Below are 24,434 nucleotides of genomic sequence, written 5' to 3'. Positions count from 1 at the left end.
AAGCTGTGTTACTATTTATTTTAACTTTTTATTGCCTTTACTGTATCACAGAAACAGTGAGAAGCTGTGTATTGTATGTTACAAAATATTGCTTAATAGTTTATCCGTAGCCTTTACTGGTTTTACTGTATTACTGAAACATCAAGTAGCTGGTTAGGTTTATTCTACTGAAGTTTTATACTTCCCACACTGCTTACTTCATCAGTGAATCATTACAATAAAACTTGCACAGAACTAGTGTGTGTAACATTCTTGTACTCTGCCTTATATACTTGCTTATGCTGTACTTGATACAATGGAGTACTGTCTTCACTTCTTATGCTAGTATGAAATGCATTGAATTACTGTTATTTCCCTGCTGTATTAGAGTGTATAAAGTATATAGTTAACAGTACTGGAGCTATTATAGTCTCAATATCCAACTTGTTATATACAATAATGGAACACATCCAAATCCATATTGCCTCTTACTGCTGTATAACCTCTGGTGTCCAAACCTCTTAAGTCAAAACTGCACCTGGAAGGTGTGCAAGGATAACTTGTCCCAAACAAAGCTAATGCATTGGATGAATCACATTACAATATAGCTGTTTATTAATTTAACTGTCACTGACCTGTTCCATCTCCCTGTTCCATCTCTTGTCTTTGTAGGCCGTGCCCTGACAGCACCTCTGTTTCTGAATGCATCCCTGGTTTCACTGTTCCAAACCCACATAACTGCATTTTTGAATTCAGCACACACTTGCTAACTAACTGCAAGACCACAAGGATTTCCTAACAGAAACTAGGCAAGTACACCCTACACTACCTGGCCGAGTATGTTACTGCTAAAATAGAAGCTATGCATTATAACCATATACACACTGTATAAGTGTGTTTTCTTAAATATAAATGGTGTGCACACATGCAAAAGACAGTCAGCATTTCCCTATCTACTAACCCATAAAAGACTGTCCAACAGTTCTGTATAGATGTATAACAGCATTTACTCCAAAGCAGCGCAAAAATAATAGACTGTATTTACTAAACAGAGTTTTAATAGCTGCCATTTGATCCTTTAGCTTTTTACCCCTCACCCTCTCTGCTTTTTCCATCACATTCAAAGGGATAGTTAAAACATCCGTAACTCAAAGGAACAGACTCTGGCTAACAAAATTGTACTATACTGTTATGCACCACACCCTTTAATAGCTGCCATTTATCGTTACCCCCCCCCCCCCGCGTCCCCATTATACTCAAAGGGAAAGTTCAATATCCTTAATTCAAAGAAACAAACTCTAGCTAAGAATATTGTACCTAACTATTGAGCACTATACCCTTTAAATCTGCTTTGCTTTGGACATTTATATCTTTAATATTCTTATAACTGTGTACAACAGCTGGGTTGACGTTCTGACCTGCTATGAGTATAATCCACTGACTGTTACTTTTTGGATCTCCAAACATTCAAGGCAGGTGGATCCTGCTTCATTCACTCTCACGTAGCTCAAGCTCACTCCACTGCCCTATTCTACTGCAATTTCCACCAATCCCTCTTTAATGTACATTCTACACCATACCCCACCCCATTCTACACCATACCCCACCCCCTAACAGATTTTATCACTCAACATCAGGACAGTTCAAAACTCCTCCCCACTATATAACTACTTAATCTCATAATCATTTCAGCCTCTCTCTCATCCATCCCAGCCAAACCCTACCCAGTCTGACCACTCAATGGCAAGAAAGTTAAAAATTCCTTCCCACGATACATTACCTGTTCTCTTAATTATCTCAACCGGTTTCTGTATATCCCAGACAACCACTATACTTCTACAACCACCCTCAGTCCTTCAATTTTCCATTTACTTTTCCATCTAATGACCTTTTCCTAAATTCCAGCCCTCTACTACTCTTTCTCCTAATCAGGAACTCTTGTATACAAAATGCTGCTCCTTATATTATTCTCTCATATTCTAGTACTAACCTCCACTTAACATACTAGCCAACCTCTAGCCTCCTACTTAACCTAGACAATTATAAGAACTATTCTAACATACTTCCTAGGCTCTTAAATACAGAATACTTCACTGTGATCATCCCCTCCCTCAAAACAAAACATCCTCTACCCACCCTTAAGAATTATTCAAAAATGTTGCTTTGGAATTCAAATATCCAATTCTGTGGGGACATATAACCAAACCCTGGCCCTTCTAATCTAAACCTAAACATCAATACTACCAGTTCCTGCAAGTAGCATAACAGCCCAGATAACTCCCCTCCTTCAGTTACATGCGATCCCTTCTCTACTGCATCTTTTACTTCTTATACAAAGGCATCTTTCACCCAATCCAATTTCAGTTTACAGACATACTAACCTCCCACTCTTCTCAAGCACAAGTCCAGCCAAAACACTAAGTCTGATAACATTAAATTGTCATAATATTTGTAACAAAATTACATATCTACATGGCTGGATAAAGTACAGTTGTGTACACTTACCATAAATGTAGATGTTTGAGTGTATTCATTGTTGCAGTCATCACATTTGGGTTATCTGCCTGTAGGTAGCCCTCAGCTGGCCTGAATACCAGAGTCTTCAAATTTCTGCATCGGATGCTGCCTCCTCTTCCATGACGTCACATCGTCAGGGGTATAAAACATGCAGCCGACGCCATTACATAAGTTTTTCGTGCCCCAGATGGCAGGTGCCCCCACAATAGGATGGTATGGTACACCCCCATTAAAAAGCAAATACTCCAGAAAAAATAAATATACCACACAAGAAGGAAATGTAGAGCCAAGAGAAGTCAGGGGGTTGGAGGGAGGGTAACCAGGACTGCAACAGTGAGTACACTCAAACATCTACATTTATGGTAAGTGTACACAACTGTACTATGTTGTTCGTGTTTCACTGTTGCAGTCATCACATTTGGATTGACTGATTCACAAAGCTAAGGAGGGGAGGATGAAGTTAAAGAGCATTAGGACCAGCTATTAAGCCCTGCAAGACTGCAGTGGCAAATCCAGCTCTGGATTTAGAAAAGATAGGCATGTGGTAATGCTTGGTGAAGGTATGTACAGAGCTCCAGGTAGCAGCTTCTAGGATGTCCTTGGCAGGGACTCCTCTGAGAAAAGCCGCAGAGGTAAATGCAGCCCTGGTGGAATGATCTTATCCCCTGTGAGGTAGGTTTTCCATGGTGCTTGTAGCAGAAATGAATGCAATGGGCTACCTATTTGGAAATGGTTTGCTTTGAAATGGCCTTCCCCTCTGCCCCTGCAGCAAAGCCAACTATAGCAGCTGTTCAGATTTTCTGAGAGGCTTAGTCCTGTCCAAATAAAATCTAAGTTGTCTGTATGTCCAGAGAGTACAGTATTCGTTCCCCTTTGTTTTGTGGATTAGGGAAAAAAGTAGGCAAATGAATGGACTGATTTAGGGCCACACTAGACACCACCTTGGGCATAAAGGAAGGATTAGTCCTGAGGGAAACCCTGCCCGCATGGAAGATAATGAAGGGTTCCACTGCCATGAGGGCCTGTAATTCAGACACTCTTCTTGCTGAAGTGATGGCTAGAAGGAAGGCTGTTTTCCAAGAAAGGAATTTCAACTCTGCTGTTGCAGCTGGCTCAAAGGGGGGGAGAGTGAGCTTTTTCAATACAAAGTTAAGGTCCCAGACTGGAGTGGTAGCTCTCTTGGGGGGGGGTCTTAAATTTTTGGCCCCTCTAAGGAATTGTTTTAGCAGGGGGTGAGAGAAGAGGGGTGGCTCAATATTATAATGTGCTGAACTAGCAGAGGCATGAATTTTAATTGACGAGAAGGATAAGCCCTTGTGGAGCATTTCTGTTACGTACTGTAGAATATAAGGTGTTACGTACTGTAGAATATAAGGTAAGCTGGGCACCGTTGTGCCCATCCCCTGAGCCTGGCACCAGGAACAGTATATTTTCCACTTTTCAGCATAGGATTTTCTAGTACTAGGCCTCCTTGCCTCCAGAATGACATCCAGCACCTGCTTACTGAGGGATGCTAGAGGAGAGCTCAAGGGATTAGCCAGGCTGCAAGGTTCAGGGTTTGAAGCTGAGAGTGCAAAATCTGGCCCGCCTGCTGGGACAACAGGGAAGGGGTCTGAGGCAGGTGCCATGGTTGCAACAGTGTCATACTGCGCAAGAGGGGGTACCAGTGCCAGCATGGCCAGTCTGGTGCAATCAGTATTGTCCTTGGCTTGTCCTATTTGATCTTTAGTAGAACCTTTGAGAGGCAGAGGGGGAAAGGCATAAACCGAGAGGCTTTCCCAGGTAAAGGACAGGGCATCCACTTTACAAGCTTGACTGTGGGGAGTCCTTGTGTAGAATTTGTTCAACTGGTAGTTCTGAGGGCAGGCAAACAGGTCTCCCTCTGGAGTCCCCCCATTTGTTCCTCAAGAGGTTGAATATTTTGGGTTCTAGTTTCCATTCGTGTGGGTCCATGAGATTTCTGCTCAAGTCATCTGCCAGTGAATTTAGTTTGCCTGGCAGGAATTGAGCTTGTAGGTGTACTTGGTAGCTCAAGGCTGTGTTCCACAGAGCCATGGCTAGTCTGCAGAGAGGGTATGAGTGGGTTCCCCCCCTGCTTGTTTATGTACCACATAACTGTGGTGTTGTCTGTCTTTACCAATAGTTGTCCTGGAAGAATACGGTCTTTGAAAGCTGTCAGAGCATTCTGTACAGCTAACATTTCTTTTTGATTGATATGCAGGTGCATCTGTCTCGGGTTCCATTTGCCCTGAATGCACTGCCCTGCCATGTGAGCCCCTTATGCATAGTCTGATGCGTCTATTGTTAGGGTTTGGGCGGCAGGGGATAGAGTGAAAGGGAGTCCCTTGATGTGGTAGCAGGCCTCTGCCCACCAAAGGAACCCTGTCTTCATACAAGGAATGATAGAAATCATTGTTTCCAGGTCCTGCGAATGTTGACACCATAGGTGTTTTAGATACAACTGGAGTTTCCTCATATGCAGTCTTGCATATGGAATTAGAATGCAAGAGGCCATATACCCCAGGGCTTGCAGTATTTTCCTTGCAGATAGCTGGGGTTTTGTGGCCAATAGTTTGAAGTAGGTTGTCAAATAAACTTGTTTTTCCGGAGTGAGGAATGCCATCTGGGAAGTTGTGTTCAAGCTTGCTCCCAGGAATACAATCTGTTGGCAGGGGACTAGGTGAGATTTCTTTTCATTGATGGTGTACCCCAGTGAGGTTAGAAGTTTCTTTACAAATGCCAGGTGTTTTAATAGCAAGTCCTGGCTTTCTGCCTGAATCAGACAATCGTCCAAGTATGGGTAAATTTGAATCTTTCTCTGCCTACAAAATGCAATGGCTAGAGCTAGACACTTTGTGAATACCCTAGGCACAGCAGATAAGCCAAAGGAAAGTGAAGAGAACTGATAGTGCATGGAGCCTGCCCTGAAGCGTAGGTATTTCTTGCAAGATTCCCTTATTGGGATGTGCAGGTAAGCTTCCTTTAAGTCTAGGGATGCCAGCCAGGCATCCTTGGCTAACCTAGGAAGAAGCTGTTGAAGAGTTAGCATTTTGAATTTTGGAACTACCAGAAAGGTGTTGAGAAGAGAGGTCCAGGTTAGGACGCCAGTTGTCGTCTTTTCTGGGTACCAGAAAAAGTCTTGAATAAAAACCTTGTCCCCTTTGTTCTGCTGGGACAGGTTGAATAGCCCTGGTACCGAGAAGAGAGAACCTGCTGTTGGGCCTCCGCCCATTGATTTGGGGGTAGGTCTGGCCAACCATTTGGGGTTGGTAGTGTGTGGAAGTGGAATCTGTATCCTTGGGAGACTATGTTCAAAACCCAGTTGTCCTGGGTAATGAGTTCTCAGTTTTTTGCATGAAGGGCAAGCTTTCCTCCTACGAAAGCAGGTAGTTGAGCAGGGCTTGGAAGGGTTAAGGTTAAGTCATTGTGCCATTTTTCCGTAGGGGGGTGGCTTACTACTCCCTGCTTTGGAAGTGGGAGCCCCCCACTGCTTAGGCCTGTGCATAGCCTGAGACTGTAGTCTAGGTGGTCTGCTGTTCTTGGGTTTGGACTGAGAAGGCCTGGAAGGGACTGGAAAGGACCAGTTCTTTGAAGGCCAATGCCTACTAAATCTGGGAGGCTGTACTTGTAGGAAATCTTTAACAGTTTGCATAGATTTAGCTTTTTCCCCCATCCTTTTGAGGACGACTTCTGCTTTGTTGCCAAAAAGGCGGTCTTGGTTTAAGGGAGCATCTAGTAATTTAGCTTTAATATGATCTGGCAAGTTTTGTTCCTTAAGCCAAGCATGCCTTCTAAGTACAGACCCAGTGACAGCAGCCCTGCATGATGCTTCTAAAGTGTCAAAACCACATTGCAAAGTATGTTTACCAACTTGTTCTGCAGAATGCATTAAATCTTGCAATTCTCTGTGTTCAGCACAGTCAGGAATCAACATAATTTTCTGTTTTAAGTAGTCCCATAATATGTGCTGATACTTTAACATATGAAACTGGCAATTTAAAGCCCTAATGGCCAAAGTAGCAGAAGTGTATACCTTCTTGCCCCATCTGTCTAAGGCTCTAGAATCTCTATCAGAAGGGGTAGGATTTTTGGCAGCAGTAGCCTTAATGTTTTTTGGTCCTTGGGAAATGGCCTCTGGATCCGCAGAAGGTTTCTTGAAGAGGGACTTGTGAGAGTCAGGTACTCTGTAGTACCGGTCAGGTTTTCTGGGAGCTGGAGGTAAAGTGTCTGGGGTAAGGCTAGATTCCAAGAAAGCATCATCTAAAATGTCCAGAACAGGAGGGATATCTAAAGGCCTGTGTTGAGGCAGGAGTAAGAATTCCCCAAGTCTCTTTTTGGACTCAGAGTAATCCTGGCTTTCCCAGCGGAAATGCTCCCTAAGAGAATGCAAGGTTTCACCGAAAAAAAGATCTTCTGGAGGGGAAGCAGAGAGAATGGAATCCTCTGCATCAGAATCCTCATATGTAGATAAGGGCAAATCCTGGTAATCTGAAGGAGCAGAAATATCAAATTCCTGATGAGATGAATCAGAAAGAAAATCAGTTCTAGGTCTCTTAGAGGGGGAAGGCTGGCTTCCCCTAATTAAGGTAATAAGGTCTTCAGCCATTCTAAGCATTTGTTTTTGAGGCATATGGACCTGACCATGCGGTTTGGTCGTCGGTTTTCTAGGTGTAGTGCAAGTTTTTGGCCTGGATGAAAATGATGGCGTCAGTTTAATATGAATGTCTGTAGGCCTAAATACATCCTCAGAAGCAGGTGCTTGCACAACAGCTCCAGACCCATCCAAAGTAGAGACATCTGCAGGTTCCACAGTCGAAGAAGCATCTCGCGGCATACCAGACTCCGAATGGGTCTCAGTAGAGGCCGGTGAATCTGAAGTAGCGGGTATCAGGGGCTGAGAAAGCGCCTCACTGAGTACCGGCGGACTGACGACTAACTTAACGGAAGCGTCGTCGGCAGTTTTGGACCTATGCAGTCTGTCTCTGTCTTTATCCTTACGTTTTTCTGGAAGATCACTAGCCGGATGGCTTAACGAAGCCATTTTGGAGTACACAGATCGAGTACAAAAGTAACTGACTGCAAAAAAAGCCTGATTGTGAATAGTTCAGGCGTTGAACAAGGCACAAAACCAACAACGAGGTATGTCATGATCTGGGCCTAAACAGGGGATGCAGTATGAATGGAAATCTCTATGAGGCATTTGCTTTTCACAGGCAAGACAATTGTTAACTTTTACTGACATCGGTTAGAGCAAAAAAAAGGATCTCCAACGGGGTACTTATCTTTTCTGAAGACTTCGGGTCTGAAACTCAAAAATGAAAATTTCAGGTGACTGCCAACCAGCACTTGCAAACTACTTCTGCTTCGAGCACCGCACGGCAAGAAAGACTGATGTAATGGCATCGGCTGCATGTTTTATACCCCTGACGACCTGACGTCATGGAAGAAGAGACAGCATCTGACACAGAAATCCGAAGACTCTGGTATTCAGGCCGGCTGAGGGCTACCTGCAGGCAGATAACCCAAATGTGATGATTGCAACAGTGAAACACGAAGAACATCACTCTATGCCCCAGATACCTTAGCCATCACTGAAACATGGCTTAAGTCTAATATGAATGATACAGAAATACTACTTCCAGGCTATAACATTATGAAGACTGACCAAACCCTCAAAAAAGGAGGAGCCATCGCACTACTGTACCCCATCTCCTATACCTCTCTTCCTATTCTAACGTCACCCCAAAGTTCACTCAGCCAAAATACTCACAACACTTTTAAAGCTAAACTCAAAAAAAAAAAAAAAACGCTCTGTATTATTCTAAATTACATCCCTCCAGTTAACACATCCATACTTGAAGAATTTTTCTCCTGGGTGCCTAGTACTATTACTTAAGAAACATCATTCTGGATGATGTCAATATTGACTGGCAAAATGTAGCGCCTGACAGTCCCTCATCCTGCATAAATCTATTTGGTCTGACTCGACTAATCACAACTACTGGATACAACAAAAGTAATAAAGGCACAATTCTTGACTGGATGTTAGTAAGTGTTTGATTTCTGCTGTATCCCCAAGAACCTTATTTAGTAGGAAAAAGAGGGTTTCAAATTTTTGGTCCCATATGGTTTGCACTTCTGCCATGTTGTAGGATCGCCGGCCCTCAAATAAAGTGTTCAAGGGCATTGTGGACTCCTAAAATCTCAACATTAGAGAGACCCGTGTAGTCACAAGGTAATTAGGAAAATGTAAGTTAGGGTTACAGCTTTATATGTACATATGGATAGGGTAAAATGATTCAACTTCAGGGATAACAGCTTCAAACTTACACAGCTGCTATATCACTTCCGGCAACCCCATCCCCACCTCCCTGAGAGTTTGTTACTTAAAGACTGATATCTGTAAATATGAATATAGGAGGAAAGATATCAAGGGACTTTTGAGAGTGAAGAAGCATGCCTTCCCTTACACTCAATTGTAACAACACTTAGTGGGTGTGTAACATTTGTTACACACCTTTGAAAGCACCATTACAGTTGGGTCTTGTGTTATAGTAACAAGTAATAGGTTTATCTTTTTTTTTCAATTTTGGAGTGTAATCATAATGCTCAATGTACTACATAGTTGCTTTTGGTCTTTTATGCAAGTTTTCTTTTTATCTGTATGCAAGACATCAACAAAAGCATACAATATCGGAAGCAACAACAGTATTAAAAAAAGCAGTAAAACAAAAACACATTCTTACTATCTGAAATGTCAGAAATATATGAGGAGCTTTCTATAGCAGTATACATACAAACACTTTGAGTGTAACCAATGTCTGCCTGCTGTATCTCTTACCTATTCCTGCTGTATCAACACCAGCCTGAGATTACACAAGGGACAGTTCTACTCAGACTTGCACTCGGTACAATTAGTGGAAGTTATCTTGGAAGATACCATGTAGGCCTCTAACTTCTTCCGTGTGCTATCTTCATTATCTTAATTTATGGCTGAATGGATTACAATATTAGCACTTAAAGTAGTGTGAACAAAAAAAAAAAAAAAAAGTAACCTCTGTGGTATCCTCAAAGTCTCAAAAACAACCCACTAAACAAGTGTAGTGGGTCCAAACACAAAACAGTGTAAGAAACTTGTGTGTGTGTGGAAGATTTTCAGTCCTTATATCTCTAGTTAATTACTGTATATTAATCAGATCAGACAAAAGTAGTAGAAGTAGTGAACTTAAACAGATCTTAAGTAAAAAAATAAATAAATAATATATAATTGTACAGAATTACCAAGTATTCGAAAGTAATCCAAGCAAGGCAGGCAGTGTTTCCAGTCGAAAATCCTTTAAGTACACAGACAAGCGATCCAAGTAAAACAAAAATAGAGTAATAGTTTCCTCAAGTTTTCTAAATATATATATATATATATATATATATACTTTTTATCAGGCAAGGGAGTGGTTTATTGTGCTGTAAAACAGTGTTATTGGTACACATGTTAAATTCACATCCCTTCCCCCATCAGTGTGACATTCGAGCTGGTTCTACCCTACTTAGTAGCTGTCATAATAATATAACCCTTATGTCCTTTAAATAAAATTTGTAATGATGTGGTACCTCTTATTTAACCAGATTATTAAATAGATTATTAAGTCTGTGATTTTATCCAAGACAATATACTACATGGCTGGAAATATATCAACCTTAGTCCATGTGGCAATCAAAAAATAAATATATACATGTACAGTTTGCATGTAAAAAATCAATAGTAAAAATCATATTCTATTTTCATAACCTACCGTTAAAGACCGCTTTCGTCCTTCTAGACTTCAGGTCTGTGTGCAAGAACCCTAAAAACTTATCTATAAAAAATATATAATTGTATAATTTGTTAGCATTGTTATTACACATCATTTTGAATAAAGTGGAAAAAAGAGAACCAGAAAAAGAAAAAATAATAAGAAAAAATGTATGATGATGGAAATAAAATATACACTTAAAATTACAACGGATTTAAAATGGTATGTAAAACCAAGTGGTAGAATAAAATAAAATAAAATTAGTCATGTAAACAATGTGGCAATTTTCTACGTTCCAGTGCACTTTTAATTGAACAGTGGTAGTTTAGTCCAGGCTTCCTAAAAGAGTTCATCTTTAATTGCCACATGAGTTCATGTTTCTCCACAATATTCGGGATGCCTCCTTCAAGATCACCCATGTCTATGAGATCCAGGATCTGGAACATAAAACCTGTCTCTCTCTTATGAAGAGAAGGGTGTTTGGCTAGTGCATTACTTTTACATCCAGAGCGGATTTCTGACAGATGACATGAAATCATATGCTTGAGTTTATTTACAGTCTTGCCCACATAGAATGTATCACATTTAATGCACTGTGCCCTGTAAATTACTTTTGTAGTGTTAGTCACCCCCTGCACTGGTCTTAATGATTTTCTTTGAATAAGGACAATAAAAACTATCACCTTTTAGTGTTTCTCTCATATGGTCTAGGTTTAAATTCAACAAAACTTCTAATGTCCCTGGCCTTCCTATAAACAAAGGATGGGGCGTCACCCAAGATGTTATTCAGAAAAAGGTTTCCTGTGACAATCTCCCAGTTTTCTTCAGTAACATTTTTGATACTGTGATAATCCAAAATGTATGTCAGGATGCAGCTATTTTTCATTTGTTATTCTCTCTGGAATTTCTTAACATTCTCCTACTGGGGAGGTTGAATGAAGGTGTTCAAGTCCTTTTCAGTTCTATAATGGGTTCCAGGACATTTTTTAACATCTGACTTTCATAGCCTCTCACTAGAAAATCATTCTCTAAGTTGTCAGGTTTCTCAAAAATGGTTCCATCTCTGTGGTAATTCTAGCCTTGGGACTTCACTACATTATACTTGTTTTTTGTAGGATGTAGACTTTTACTGTTGAGTAATAAGTTAACCCTCGTTGGTTTTCTGAATAGATCAGTGGTGATTCTGTTATTGTTGGTGTCCTTGGAAATCTGCATATCTAAGAAAGTGGTTGAAGTATAGTTACGGGAAGAGGTAAACTTCAGGAAGGGGTTGTTTGATTGAGGTAAGTGATAAAATCTCCAAGCTGCAAAGTGTCACCTTCTCACACAATAAAGTTGTTGTCAATAAAACGTAAATACCATGTGATATGCTGCATGTAGTCTGTGTTTAAAACAAAGTCTTCCTCCCACTTGCCCAGGGCTATGTTAGCTATGCTGGGAGCCATGGCAGCCCCCCATTGCTATACCAGTTTTTTGTTTGTAGTGTTTGCCATTGAAAGTAAAGAAACTGAAGTCCAGTACAAGATTAATGAGCTTGCTTAACTTTTGCAGTTGTGCCTGTGTACCTTGATTATGTTTCTTAAAAGACTCCATAGCTGCTGTTGCTTCTTCTTCTATCGGCTTTTCCCAGTTAGGGGTCACCACAGAGGATCACCTGTCTGCTTATGATTGGCAGTGGAGTTTTATGGTGTTGAGTTGCCAGCCCGGTGCCCAACCTTTCACAGAAGGCACACACACGCACACACTCATGCCTAGGGCCAATTTAGAGTGTCCAATCCACCTACAGCATGTCTTTGGGATGTGGGAGGAAACCAGAGCACCTGGAGTAAACCCACACAACCACAGGGAGGACATGCAGACTCCACACAGAAGGCACCCCAGCCGAGGATCGAACAGGAGAACCTTTTGCTGTGAGGCGGCAATGCTAACCGCTGCACCAACGCGGCCGCCCTAAGACTACATAGCTGCTGTTATACCGTAATTGTGAGGGAGCAATGTGTACAAGGATTCCACATCAATAGTTAATAAAATACTGTCAGCTTCCACTGTAAAGTTTTTTATTTTCCTCAAAAAATCCACTGAATCTCTTATGTATGACATTCTTTTCTGCTAAAGGTTTCAGCAAGTAATCAAGGTAAATGACTGTGGCTTCAGTATGGGAACCTCCACTTGCTACCACAGGTCTATAAGGTGGGTCTTCTCTGTTCTTGTGTGGCTTTGGTATTCCAAAAAAGTAAGGTAAACGTGGGCATGAACTCCATAAATAATTATAAAGATTTTTAGTAATCAGTTTTTCTTCCCATAATGTGGTGAGATTAGTGAGACACACAGGTTTTAAGTTTCAGATCCTGGATCGCATAGACATGGGTGACCTTGAAGGAGACCTCCCGAATATTCTGGAGAAACATGAACTCATGTGGCAATTAAAGCTGAACTCTTTTAGGAAGGCTGGACTAAACTACTGATGTTCAATTAAAAGTGCACTGGAACTTAGAAAATTGCCACATTGTTTACATGACTAATTTTATTTTACTTTGTTCTACCAGTTGGTTTTAAATACCATTTTAAATCAGTTGTAATTTAAGTACATATTTTGTTTCCATCATCATCATACATTTTTTCTTATTATTTTTTTCTTTTTCTGGTTCTCTTTTTTCCACTTTATGATGTGTAATAACAATACTAACTAATTATACAATTACATATATTTGAATAGATAGTTTTTGGGGTTCTTGTACACAGACCTGAAGAAGTCTAGAAGGACGAAAGCGATCTTTGTTAACAATAGGTTATGAAAATAGAAGTTGATTTTTACAACTGATTTTTTACATGCAAAGTGTATATGTATATACTTATATATTATATATTTATTTTTTGATTGCCAAATGGACTAAGGTTGATATATTTCCAGCCACGTAGTATATTATCTTGGATAAAATCACAGACTTAATAATCTGCTTAATAATCTGGTTAAAGAAGAGGTACCACATCATTATAAATTTTATTTAAAGTACATAAGGGTTATATTATTGTGACAGCCACTAAGTAGGGCAGGACCAGCTCGAATGTCACACTGATGGGGGAAGGGATGCGATTTTAACATGTCTACCAATAACACTTTATTTTACAGCACAATAAACCACTCCCTTCTCTGATAAAAAGTGTGTGCGTATATATATATATATATATATATATATATATATATATTTAGAAAGCTTGTGAGGAAGCTATTACTCTATTTTTGTTTTACTTGGATCGCTTGTCTGTGTACTTAATAAAGTATTTTTGACTGGAAACAGACTGCCTGCCTTGCTTGGATTACTATCGAATACTTAGTAATTCTGTACAATTATATATTATTACTATTTTTTTTTTTTTTACTTAAGACGAGTTTAAGTTAGCTACTTCTACTACTTTTGTCTGATCTGATTAATATACAGTGATTAACTAGAGATATATGGACTGAAAGTCTTTCACACAGACACGTTTCTTGCACTGTTTTGCTCACTTAAAAGTAGTGTAATACATCATGCTCCTCATCCAGGTAAAAGAAGCACTACTGGTGTTGATATTGTGCCTTGATCTGGTAGCCACCAGAACACATCAAAAGCTAGCACTTTCTAGATAACAAACAATGACAATTTCCACTATGAGATTCAGGTCAAGATACAAATTTTGTGACTGGATGAAAAGAGTAGCTGAGAGGTATAGGGGATAAGTATGCTCTCCTAAGCCAGTTCTGTCATGGCATATGCCACAAGGAGGCACATACATCTCTGAGCATGGGAATTAAAAAGAAAAATATAACTCAGTTGGGGACAGCAGAAGAGGAAACCCCAAAGGTTACCACTGCAGGGATTGCTTGATATCAGAATATCCTGTTTTCTACAGGTGATGTTTTTCTGTCTCTCCATACTATTAACCCACAGCCTTTCATACTGCTTTTTCAAATTAACTGCTCATGTTTGCAAAATCTACAATAACTGAATCCAAATCACGTCTGTATCTCAACCTCCATTTTACCACATCCTTTGTGATCATCAATAACCAAATACATTATCTTGCAGTTTTGAGTCAACAGATATGTGCAATGCTGTTTCTTCTAAATTTGCAAAGTCTTCTATCATCCTATATGATCCACCCTCTGTATTAACACTGTTGCAAATCTTGAACCATCTGCTTAGGCACATTTTCCTTACTGTTCCTATAAAACGCTTAGTTGCGCTTACAAATGCAAAGAAAAACAAGTCTTATGAGCATCTTTATATTTAATAGGGGCACTGTGTTCACTAGTATCGCAAGGAGCAAGTAAGCATAAATGATATTTCAAGATAATGATCAAGTTTATTAATGGCTTATAACACTAAGCAAAGTAAAATGCAAAGAACTGCCACTAGACACTGAGGTCTGAGATTAAAACAAGGTCCAGAAACAATAATACACAGCATATCTAGACAAGCCATTTGCCAAGGTTAAATTGTTATGTTTTAAGGGGGACTTTTATAACCATTCAGAGTAGGGGATTCCTGAAGTCACCAGGACAAACGTTTCATAAAATGTGAGGCATGACAGGAAAAGGAAGAGAAATCAGTGGTGTTCAGCAACACCTTAGGAACCTCCAAAAACCAAAAAGAGGAACAACACAGGGGTCTAATGGAAAGTGTACAGGGATTCAAGAAATGAAAACCATGTACATGGAAAGTCATGAATGAAAATGTACGAGAAATTATCCTAGCTAAACATATTTTTCTTGACCTGCCATTCATACGGTGATGAATATATGCCCTCAAAGTTAGTAGGGAAGTTGCAACTTAAACAGGATAAAAAAGAATAACAGTGGGTTGCATACAACAGATTCCTCAAAATAAATGCTATGCAACCATATGTCCAAGAAACACACACAAATAAAAAAACAAAAAAACATTTGAAATGGGAATGGGACCATCACCCACTACTTCACATATATGGCTGTACTCCAATTAATCAGTGACTGTGAATGGACACACCTGTTATGTTAAAATAGGATACTTTCTGTGAGATGGAGCTATAGGAATTTTACTTGAAAAATATATGATACGGCTAGAGGATTGGGTATGGCACCATTTCATCAGTTTTATTACATTTGTGGAAATCAAGCTTACTCCTGGTTACCAACAGACAGGTCAGGATGTTGTTACATAGGCCGTATTATTCCAGCTGTTTGACAGAGAGACTTTACTTATTTTGAAACTTCGTACTGCTTGCTGAAAGATGGAGGCACAGGATATTATAAACCAGTCAGAAAAATAGACTATTTTTGGGTTTACCATCATACCATACAAAAGACTGCATTTAAAGGACTAACACTCACTGATCTGGGTTATTTCAGCGCAGGAATTCTGCTCGCTTATAGGGCAGCAAAGTAAATTTGGAAGTTGAAAAAATGTCTAAACTATTAGAAATATTAAGCAATGCTACTTCTGAATTGATAAATCAGATTACAATTGAAATTACTGCCATGTGCAGCGTGGTGCTGCAGAACAGAATGGCATCTGATTTCATTCTTGCTCCTAAGGGTGGTACTCATGCACTAGTCATAACAGAGTGTTGCTTGTTTATTCCAGATAATGATAATGATAATGTCATTTCCAGCCACTGAGAAATTATACAGAAGGTTGTGGAGCTGTCTCATGCAAAAGAGGATGACGGCTCTCAATGCACCTGGTTAACTAATTTGTTTTTGGGGTGTGAAGAAAGTATTTTAAAATTCTTTGATTGCAACAGTCATTATCCTTTTAGATATCATTTTATTCATGTACAACATGTTAATCATGAAACTTCTTGAATCTAGGAAAAATATCAAACTACAAAATGTTGATACTAAAAATAGAATCATTGTCATTGACCACAATTATAGAAAATCATAATGAAAAAGAAGATAGTAAAGAAAGTGCATTAAGAAATTTTTGGCAGATATATGACAATTTGTTTGAAACAGGAGATGAAATTAAAAAAAAAAGTTTTTTTTATTCCATCTAAGCACAGGCATATGTTTATTGCTCATTAAACCATGTTTGCTAAGTGTCTGTTTAAGCATTGTGCATACCAAGAAAAAAAAAAAAAAAAAAAAAAAAAAACAGCATGTGACGAGTGTCTGATTTCATGTGAAAATGTATATAACCATTTAAAACCTGCTGTCATCGTCCAGTCATTAGAGAATATATGACTTGAGTGATGCTTCAATCATGGAAAGAGTAGTGACAAATGGAAAAAATATATTTTCTCTTTTTATAATTCATCTTCTTCAAAATGGATCTTGAGAGCTTAGTCTTTAGTTTTGTTTTTCTGCCAACATGGGTACTGTTATCATGAATACTGCCAGCACAGAAAGTTCTAAAGTGGAAGACAGGAACTTGTGCCTAATAAGAAAAGGCACAGATAAGGGGTCAGGTGTTCTGTTTTAATTGATCAGTGGCTACAGTTTAACAAATAATAAATATTCGGCCTAAAAGCATTTACAATATGAAAGAATGAAGTTTCTTGTGTTCAAGAAGACAAGACCCTGGTTGCTTAATCTCCCTCATGGATGTATTCTTTACAAGAAAGGAGATTAGTCTACTCCACTGAGATGTGTTGCATGAAGTTATTCTTGACCTTAGTAGGTACTTTTGAAAGGGGACAAGTCCCTCCCCCTTCAACTCTCACATCCACTTGTCAGTGAATTACTAAATAAAAAAAATCAGCCTGCACCCCTACATCCCAGCATCTCTAAATATACTAACACCAAGACAATGCACTCCAGGGAGTAAGAAGATACTTCCTTATCCCCACAGTTCTGTGTTCTCACTAATATCAACTGTACTTCAAGTACACAAGAAAATCAGTTAATGCAGACATCAGCTATTCCAATTTGACTACATGTGGTGCCATAACATAAAGGACATCCTTAGTAAAAGTGCCTGCAAATAAGAACAAACATGCTAGCATACCCCTGGGGTTTAGAAAGTGTCCCTCAAGACAGCCAATCCTCCACTTTCATGATTCTAAATTAAGACCTTAAAGCCACTTCCTCAAGTCAAAAAGGATGCAAAATCTTTTCAGCTGATTATGCACCTGTGACATCAATGGTGTGAGTCACAAGAGCAAGCTGAAGCACATGAGAAATGGTGCCAATCAACAGCATACAAGCAAGGAGTGAAGCAGATGAAAGTGGATTTTAAGCTCAGATATACAGGGGAAAATGACAGCTATGGGCAGTACTATATTCCATGTAGGCTGCCAAACAGACCATTACCCCAAAACATCCAATTTACTTTTGATCTGGCCCTCCCTGAATCACATTTACCCACTGCTGCAGTGATGGTGGAGTGATCAGGACACTTGCCTCAGATGACAACTTGTAAAGGGTGCTGAAGCAAGATTTCAAATAAAACACTTCAACAGCCTACAATCTGCTATTCATTGACAGCTTAATAGTTTTAACAGTTTGCAAGTTGCCACTGAGTGACTGAAACTATGACTGCTTAACAGACGGTTTGTAAACTCAGTCAGACCTGTTTTTAAGATACTTGGCTACCTTTAAAATATAGGTCTGACAGATCACACATTACTATGCAGTTACCATTACAACTGATTAAGGACAACTTCCAAACTGTCACAATGATAAGCTGTCATTAAACCACCAGTTTTGAGATCATTTGTAAACAGTGGGGAAGAGAGGCACTAAATAGGTATGCTGGCCAGGACACGAGACTGCTTTGCTTTTCAGGGCTGAATCAGTCCAGCAGACATTTCTTAGACTGCTAAATTTCTTTAGTTTAAGGACAGGCATCCTTCAAGCCAGATTTTCTCAATTTGGGCATTACTGTGGTAAATCTGGACTCCGGAGACTGCCTCATCTTGGTCATACACAGATGAGATGGAATAAAATGTTCAAAAACATTACTGTGTTGTTTGTAACAGAATTTTACAGATATACCAATATTTTCTAAGTTTCTCTATACTTACATTCTCTGCTGTAATTAATTTGGCAAGATCTTCTTTGTTCTGCATCATCAGTTCGCTCCATTTGCGAAGAAGTACACTCCTTTCCTGTAAACAGAAATACGTGGTCAAATAACATACATCAAAAGCAATCATTATGAATAAGTATCACAGAACTGTATAACAAGCATTAAATTCATGGTACTATGCCTTCTGAAGTTACTACTTTGATTATCTAAGGGACTATCGACAATGATGAAAGAACATTAGTGTTGTAAAATAACAGCAATATAGCTGGAAAATCACTGCTAAATCTACAAACTCAACTATTTGAAAATGTGTTGATTTGCTGTTGCCTGCAATTAGGACTGTAGAAATGCATAGTACAGATTACTTCCTGGATTAGGGGAGGTTTGAAAGCCTGCCTTGAATGCAAGAGATTCTATAAACCGCCAATTTCAAATGAAAATTTCCAGGTATTGATTTGTTGTCCAATGTGCCATCAAACCACAATTTGCCAAAACTGACAAAGCTGTGCAAAAGCTGCCACATTCCATAATTCAGTTTAGTCTATTAACCCGATATGGCGCTGTAACCATGCACAGTGTAAATGAATCAATTTAGTAATCCATGAATAAAAATTTGAACAAAGTAGTTTATGCATTTACTTCTTACTTATGAGCCGAGTAAATTAAACGGCTAGGACCTTTGTTAGAGGACTGATCTGGGCACATAAAAGTAATAGTCAAAAAGTTAAAGAAAAGTGCTACAGGGAAAGCAGAGTGATGCAGTTGTTAACACAGTTGTCTCATACTGCCTGGATCTCTTATTTTAATTTTTGGTAAGGTGCCCTCTGTGTGGAGTCTACAAGTTCTCCTACTGTCTGCATTTCCTTCTAATACAGTCTCCCGTTTCCATCCACTCTTTGAAGAGCATGTCCCACAGTGGACTACCATTCTCATCTCAAACAAGGTTGGTTTCTACCTTACATCCACTGTTTGCTGACACAGCTTCCAACCTCTGCAACACTAAACTGCATGAAAGCAGCTACAGAAAAGAGATGGAAATAATGTTCAGTAAAATTAGTGCTGATCCATATACACAAAAATGCATACCAATTATTACATTCATAGTATACTACTTTGGGGTTATTTTCCACAAAGTTATTTTTCTGCGTTTCTCTTCTGGAATATTATCTCCATTCCTTGATCTTCCACTGCCATTTACTTTTGTCTGCTTTTTCTATCCTTTAGCTGTACAAGTCACCTATGGACTGACTTGAATGCCATTGCAACCTTGGAATATTATTTATTATTTTATGCTTTCATTAGTTTTCTATGTAAGCTTTTATTGTTTGTGTCTTTGCGATTACTTGTACTGTTTCTGTATCTATGCAGTTTATTTGTTATATTATTTCTGTTTAATCTGTTTAATATTCCTGTTTTATGCACTGTGGTCCTTCAGGCTGTGTTTGAAAGAGAGCACTAGTTACTGCATCCTTATTTATTAACCTAAGAAAATCCACATATAGCAAAAGGCATGAAATTGGGGTTGCTAGATTATGTGGTAACCGCTAGTGATTTACAACTAAGCAAAACAGGCCCATCCATAGGAAAATAAGAATGCAATTTCTTCCTGTTGACAGCTACCTGAAGTCAATGGCACCTATCTATGTAGACTATGTTGCTATGACAATTACACAGCAAGCAGGGCATGTGAATTTGAATGTTTTTCATGCAGGCATAGAAGTTACTTGTAATTCCAAGAAAAGCACACTGTTTACAACAAGGGAAATATGCAAAGCAAGACTTGGGTAAAAGAAAATCCGTAATCTCTACAACTGTCAGCATATGGTGCCTATCCACAAAAAATTAAACTACAAAACAGTAAACAGGGTGATAAGACGCACAGGATTTTGGACTTTGGGATAATGAACAAAATGTTAGAGGTATAAAGTATTTGGCTACAAGGCAGGAAATATACTACACGTTGAGAACTATACAAAGGTAGAAACCTTATAAAACCATTGAACAAAAGTTAAATCTAATTTATATTTTTAGGTAGGAATTAAATGGAGAACAGTGACAAAGCACTAAGAAGAAATAAAGTTTACATAAGCAAAAGTAAAAAGTTTAGGAAATAAACTGTAGCATATGAAAGTAGGAATGTGGGAAGAAAATGTTAAATTTTATACTATGTCAAAGACATAAGAAACAGAAGGAATCACATTTTACATCTAAAATGAAATAAGCTATAATATTAAAGATACAGAATAAAAGTATGGAGAGATGATACAGAAGCCATAAAAATGCACCGACTATGCTAGTTGTAAACAAAAAACTATGCAAAATTAAAGGGCAAATGTTACAAAGAGATAAGAGATTTACTAAAGGAGACTAGAATCTACCTTCCATGCTGTGCCCGGCCCTATGGCTGAGACGGCGACCCAGATTACCCATGTCCAATTATCAGCAGAGAAGGCAAAGGAGACAGACCAAGAAGGATGGGAGTGAGTGAGTGAGTGGTATCTGCTGGATCTCCTATTTTGGGTGGTGGTGACTCTACTTCTCCTCTGCACCCAATGAGAATGGACCTGTTAAGCATATCTGAGGGGACTAACGGAGCTCAGTAGCATGATTATGAGGATTACAACTACAGGGGTTAAGAAGTTAAGTTTGCTGTATCCAGCAGACTGGCTTATTCTTTCTCTGTGGAATGAATGGGCTGATTGGCTCCTCTAACAAATGGGCAGCACAGCTCTTGTCCAGACTGGAAGGTGTTCATCTCTTGTGCCCCAATGGAGAAACAAACAGGTCAGTGGGGAGAAGGAAGTTAAGTCACTGGTCAAGATTCTGTGGATGGGAGTGGGGTGTGCTAAAAAAAAGATTAATGCACAAAGCATCTGACAGGTATATTCAGGGAAGAAGAGAACAAAATAATTTGAGACTTAGTTTGCAGCTTGAATAGTTCTGTTGAGAAATATGAGAAATACAAGACTGAACTTTTGAAGAAAACTATAAAAGATTTTATTAAGGATCCTAGCAGCGATATAGGGGGCATTGCCATTTCTTTACAGTAATGGTTGACATTTATACTGAAGAATGATAGGCATCCTGTTTGGAAGGACTCAAATGCTTTTAGTTGCTATAGAAAAAAATGAAGTTCACATTTTACTGAAAACTGACCACATTAGTTGACACAGACCTTTGCACCTCAAACTGAAGTTTTTGCAACTGTAACTAACTCAGTAAAAATGCAGTTACAACAGAATTCCATTTAGTATGACAGCCAATCATTTCTCTTTTACATCATAATTTAACAATAATTATTCTTTTTCTTGATGTTTCACTCTATGCTTAAGTCTATACATGGTTGAAATTAATATTACCATTAAGATGCTTGTGACAAAGTTATATATAATTCCACACACACTGCCACTGACTGATATGGCATGCTATTTTAATTTACACTGCTGATACAAATTTAATATATGACAAGGGCTATAGTCTCATGAACTGCACAGCTGATCAGCAATTAATATGTGAGCAGCAAATGGCCCTAACAGTGCACAGAAAATGTGTACTGCTGATTCATATAATAGCCAACACCTGCCATACAATAATAAGCTTCACACTAATCAGTGGATCTCACCCACCTTGAATCCAGTAGACTGCCTTCCATTGCTATCTTACAAGACTAACTGAAAAATGTGTCCAACATTATTTTGTAAATTATCAATTAAACAACAGTTTTAGTAGAAATTAATGATGTTTGTCCTATACAAATACATCTCCTTTATCTTTAAAGTAATGCTGCCACCAGCTAGACTACTCCTGCATGCCAAAAACACAATTACTGTTTACTCTTAAAATAAGTCAGCCATAACATAAGTATTAGTTATGGCTAAAACAGTTACTGTTTGAAAGGCAGACACCGGCAGTTAACGTTATGCCAGTTCAATGCTCACTTTAATATTTAACTGCCAGACACAATAAGCAAAGCATATGCAAATAAGCACATGTGTCTGGAGCGCTTCTCCCCAGGCCTCTGCTGAAAATTGGCTCATTCCAAGTCGGACTTTCCTGGTTAACAAATGTAAAATAAATAAATAATTTAAAACTGAATAATGAAATTATTTACTAGAAATAAAATTAATGCATACTGTAAAATTAAATCTACAAACATAAACTTTTAGTGTATCGAATAATTAGGTTTAAATAAGTGGCATAAATAATAATTTTTCTTTAAAAGATTAACTGAACCAATCACTAAAGCTAATAGTTAAAGACATATCCAATTTTATATCTACCTATGCCTTTTAAGTCCAAACCACAGCTGTATAACTTCACAAACAATGGTCTTCTAGCACGAGCAATGTCCGCTTTTGCATACTTCAAACGTAAAGCAGAAAAAAATGTTCTTCTCTGCTTTAAACCTCACAGATTCTGCATTCCCTGCTTATTTTAAAGTTGAATGATGCTTTCCCTGTTTCCACAGTCTGTTAATTCTGGAGGAAGGTACAGTTCCACAATCTAGTCAACCTAGCGTCTAGTTAGGGTAGTGCATCCTCTCAGCTCAGGACAGCTTTAGTATCAGTTTCTAAAAGTTGCACTGCATTTTCAAAGAAAGTAAACAAATACTCAATACACTTTATAATTTTACATGTTATACATGTTACATATTTTACAGGCTGCAAGATTTGAAAAAAAAACAAATAATTAATTCAGCTTAATGCAGCTTTCTGTGCACTTTACAGAAAGACAACAACCAACTTCACCCAGGTTCTCATATTTCTCTTCTGAAAATGATTACATTTTCTTTAGCATAGCACTAGACCTCCTGTAGACCTCAAACAAGCTTTCTTAAGTAAACCTTAAGCCTTGATGCTTAGAAATAAAACAACAGTTTTATGTTATGCTACCCAATTCCTTGTCTGGAGGAAACCATTTGCATTTGTGCTACTAGAGTACATCTCTTCTGCTATTTCTACCAGGCTTTCTCTGCTTAATAGCAACCCACCCCTTTTAACTGCCTGTTGGATTCCTGTGTTCACACGGTACACTAGTAGTTGGATACATCCAAGCACAGAAGTGCATATATCTCCAAATTCTTATAGCACTGCTTGGATTTCCTAAACCTGCATGAGAGAGGTGCTGTGACAATAATACATCGTCTACTGAGGCATCAGTTTCAAGATCAATAGGGATATCTACTAATAGTATCCCCAATGCCTCTTATAACCTACAGCATTTATTAAGCACCCTCCATCATGGCAGGCCTTCAGCATAGTAACATGATACATGTGTTTCTGTCTCATTCCTGGGAAATTCACCAAATAATTGACATCATCTTCCTTAGAACAGTGAAATGACCCTCCTATGCTGCCTGAAGCTCATTGTGTCAAAACAGGAATAAACACCATCACCTTTTTCTGGTGTGTATACTCTCAAGCTGTTGCTGTCCTGTCATATCAGACCTTTAGCTGCTACTTTGCTTGTGCTGTGTGTTCTTGTGCCAATCCAATGAAGTGTATAAGCTTAGTCTTGAAATTCAGCACATACTTCATAATAAACTGGTAGGTCTCGGGGTCCCCTCCCCTGCTGATCAAAATGTAGCTCAAATGGTTAAAAAAAACTGTGGAGTCTTGGGACACCTCTTTCTATGTAAAGAGGAGACTGTAAGTATCTATCCTGCCCCTCAAACTGTCCGGCAAAAGCTCTCACTGATGTCTTGAGAATAGAATTAAACCTCTCTATCAAAACATTTGTTTTTAAATGCTAGGAAGGGTTCTTAATTGCTTTACCCACAGCACTTCCTCAAATAGGTCAGCAGAGCTGTCAGAAAAGTCAGCCCATCTATCTATCAGCATTTACATTCAAAATCCACCATGCGGTAAATTCCTAAAGAACACTTCCTATCAATTTTTTTGTCTCAATACAGGACAAAGTCACTACTTCTGTGGATTTAATAACAAAGATTACTATAACCATGACAAACCTCTTATGTGGCACCCGGAGTAGTAACAGGTCCAACAATATCCATAATAAGCCTCTGAAATACTTCATTCAATGGCACTAAACCTTTATTCCTTGCCTTACTAAACTTTTGATGCTGCTCATACTTCTTTCAGTACCAGCTCGTATCTTTTGTGATGCCTGGCCAACAGAAATTTTAAATAAGCCTTCT

At 38.8% G+C, this 24,434-nt stretch overlaps 1 protein-coding gene across 1 annotated transcript in view; it reads right to left on the bottom strand.

Moving 5' to 3' along the window:
• ALDH5A1 (aldehyde dehydrogenase 5 family member A1) overlaps positions 1 to 24,434 on the bottom strand; it is a 536,325-nt gene that overhangs the window by 478,765 nt on the left and 33,126 nt on the right. Inside the window, exon 2 of the mRNA XM_044065747.1 lies at positions 18,273 to 18,356. Coding sequence (XP_043921682.1) covers positions 18,273 to 18,356 — 84 coding nt within the window. The remainder of the gene's footprint in view (positions 1 to 18,272; positions 18,357 to 24,434) is intronic.

The sequence above is a fragment of the Protopterus annectens genome, chromosome 3.part0, assembly GCF_019279795.1.
Source record: "Protopterus annectens isolate FY-2018-M chromosome 3.part0, PAN1.0, whole genome shotgun sequence".
In the NCBI taxonomy this organism is placed as follows: domain Eukaryota; kingdom Metazoa; phylum Chordata; order Ceratodontiformes; family Protopteridae; genus Protopterus; species Protopterus annectens.
This window is presented reverse-complemented; position numbering and strand designations above follow the sequence as displayed.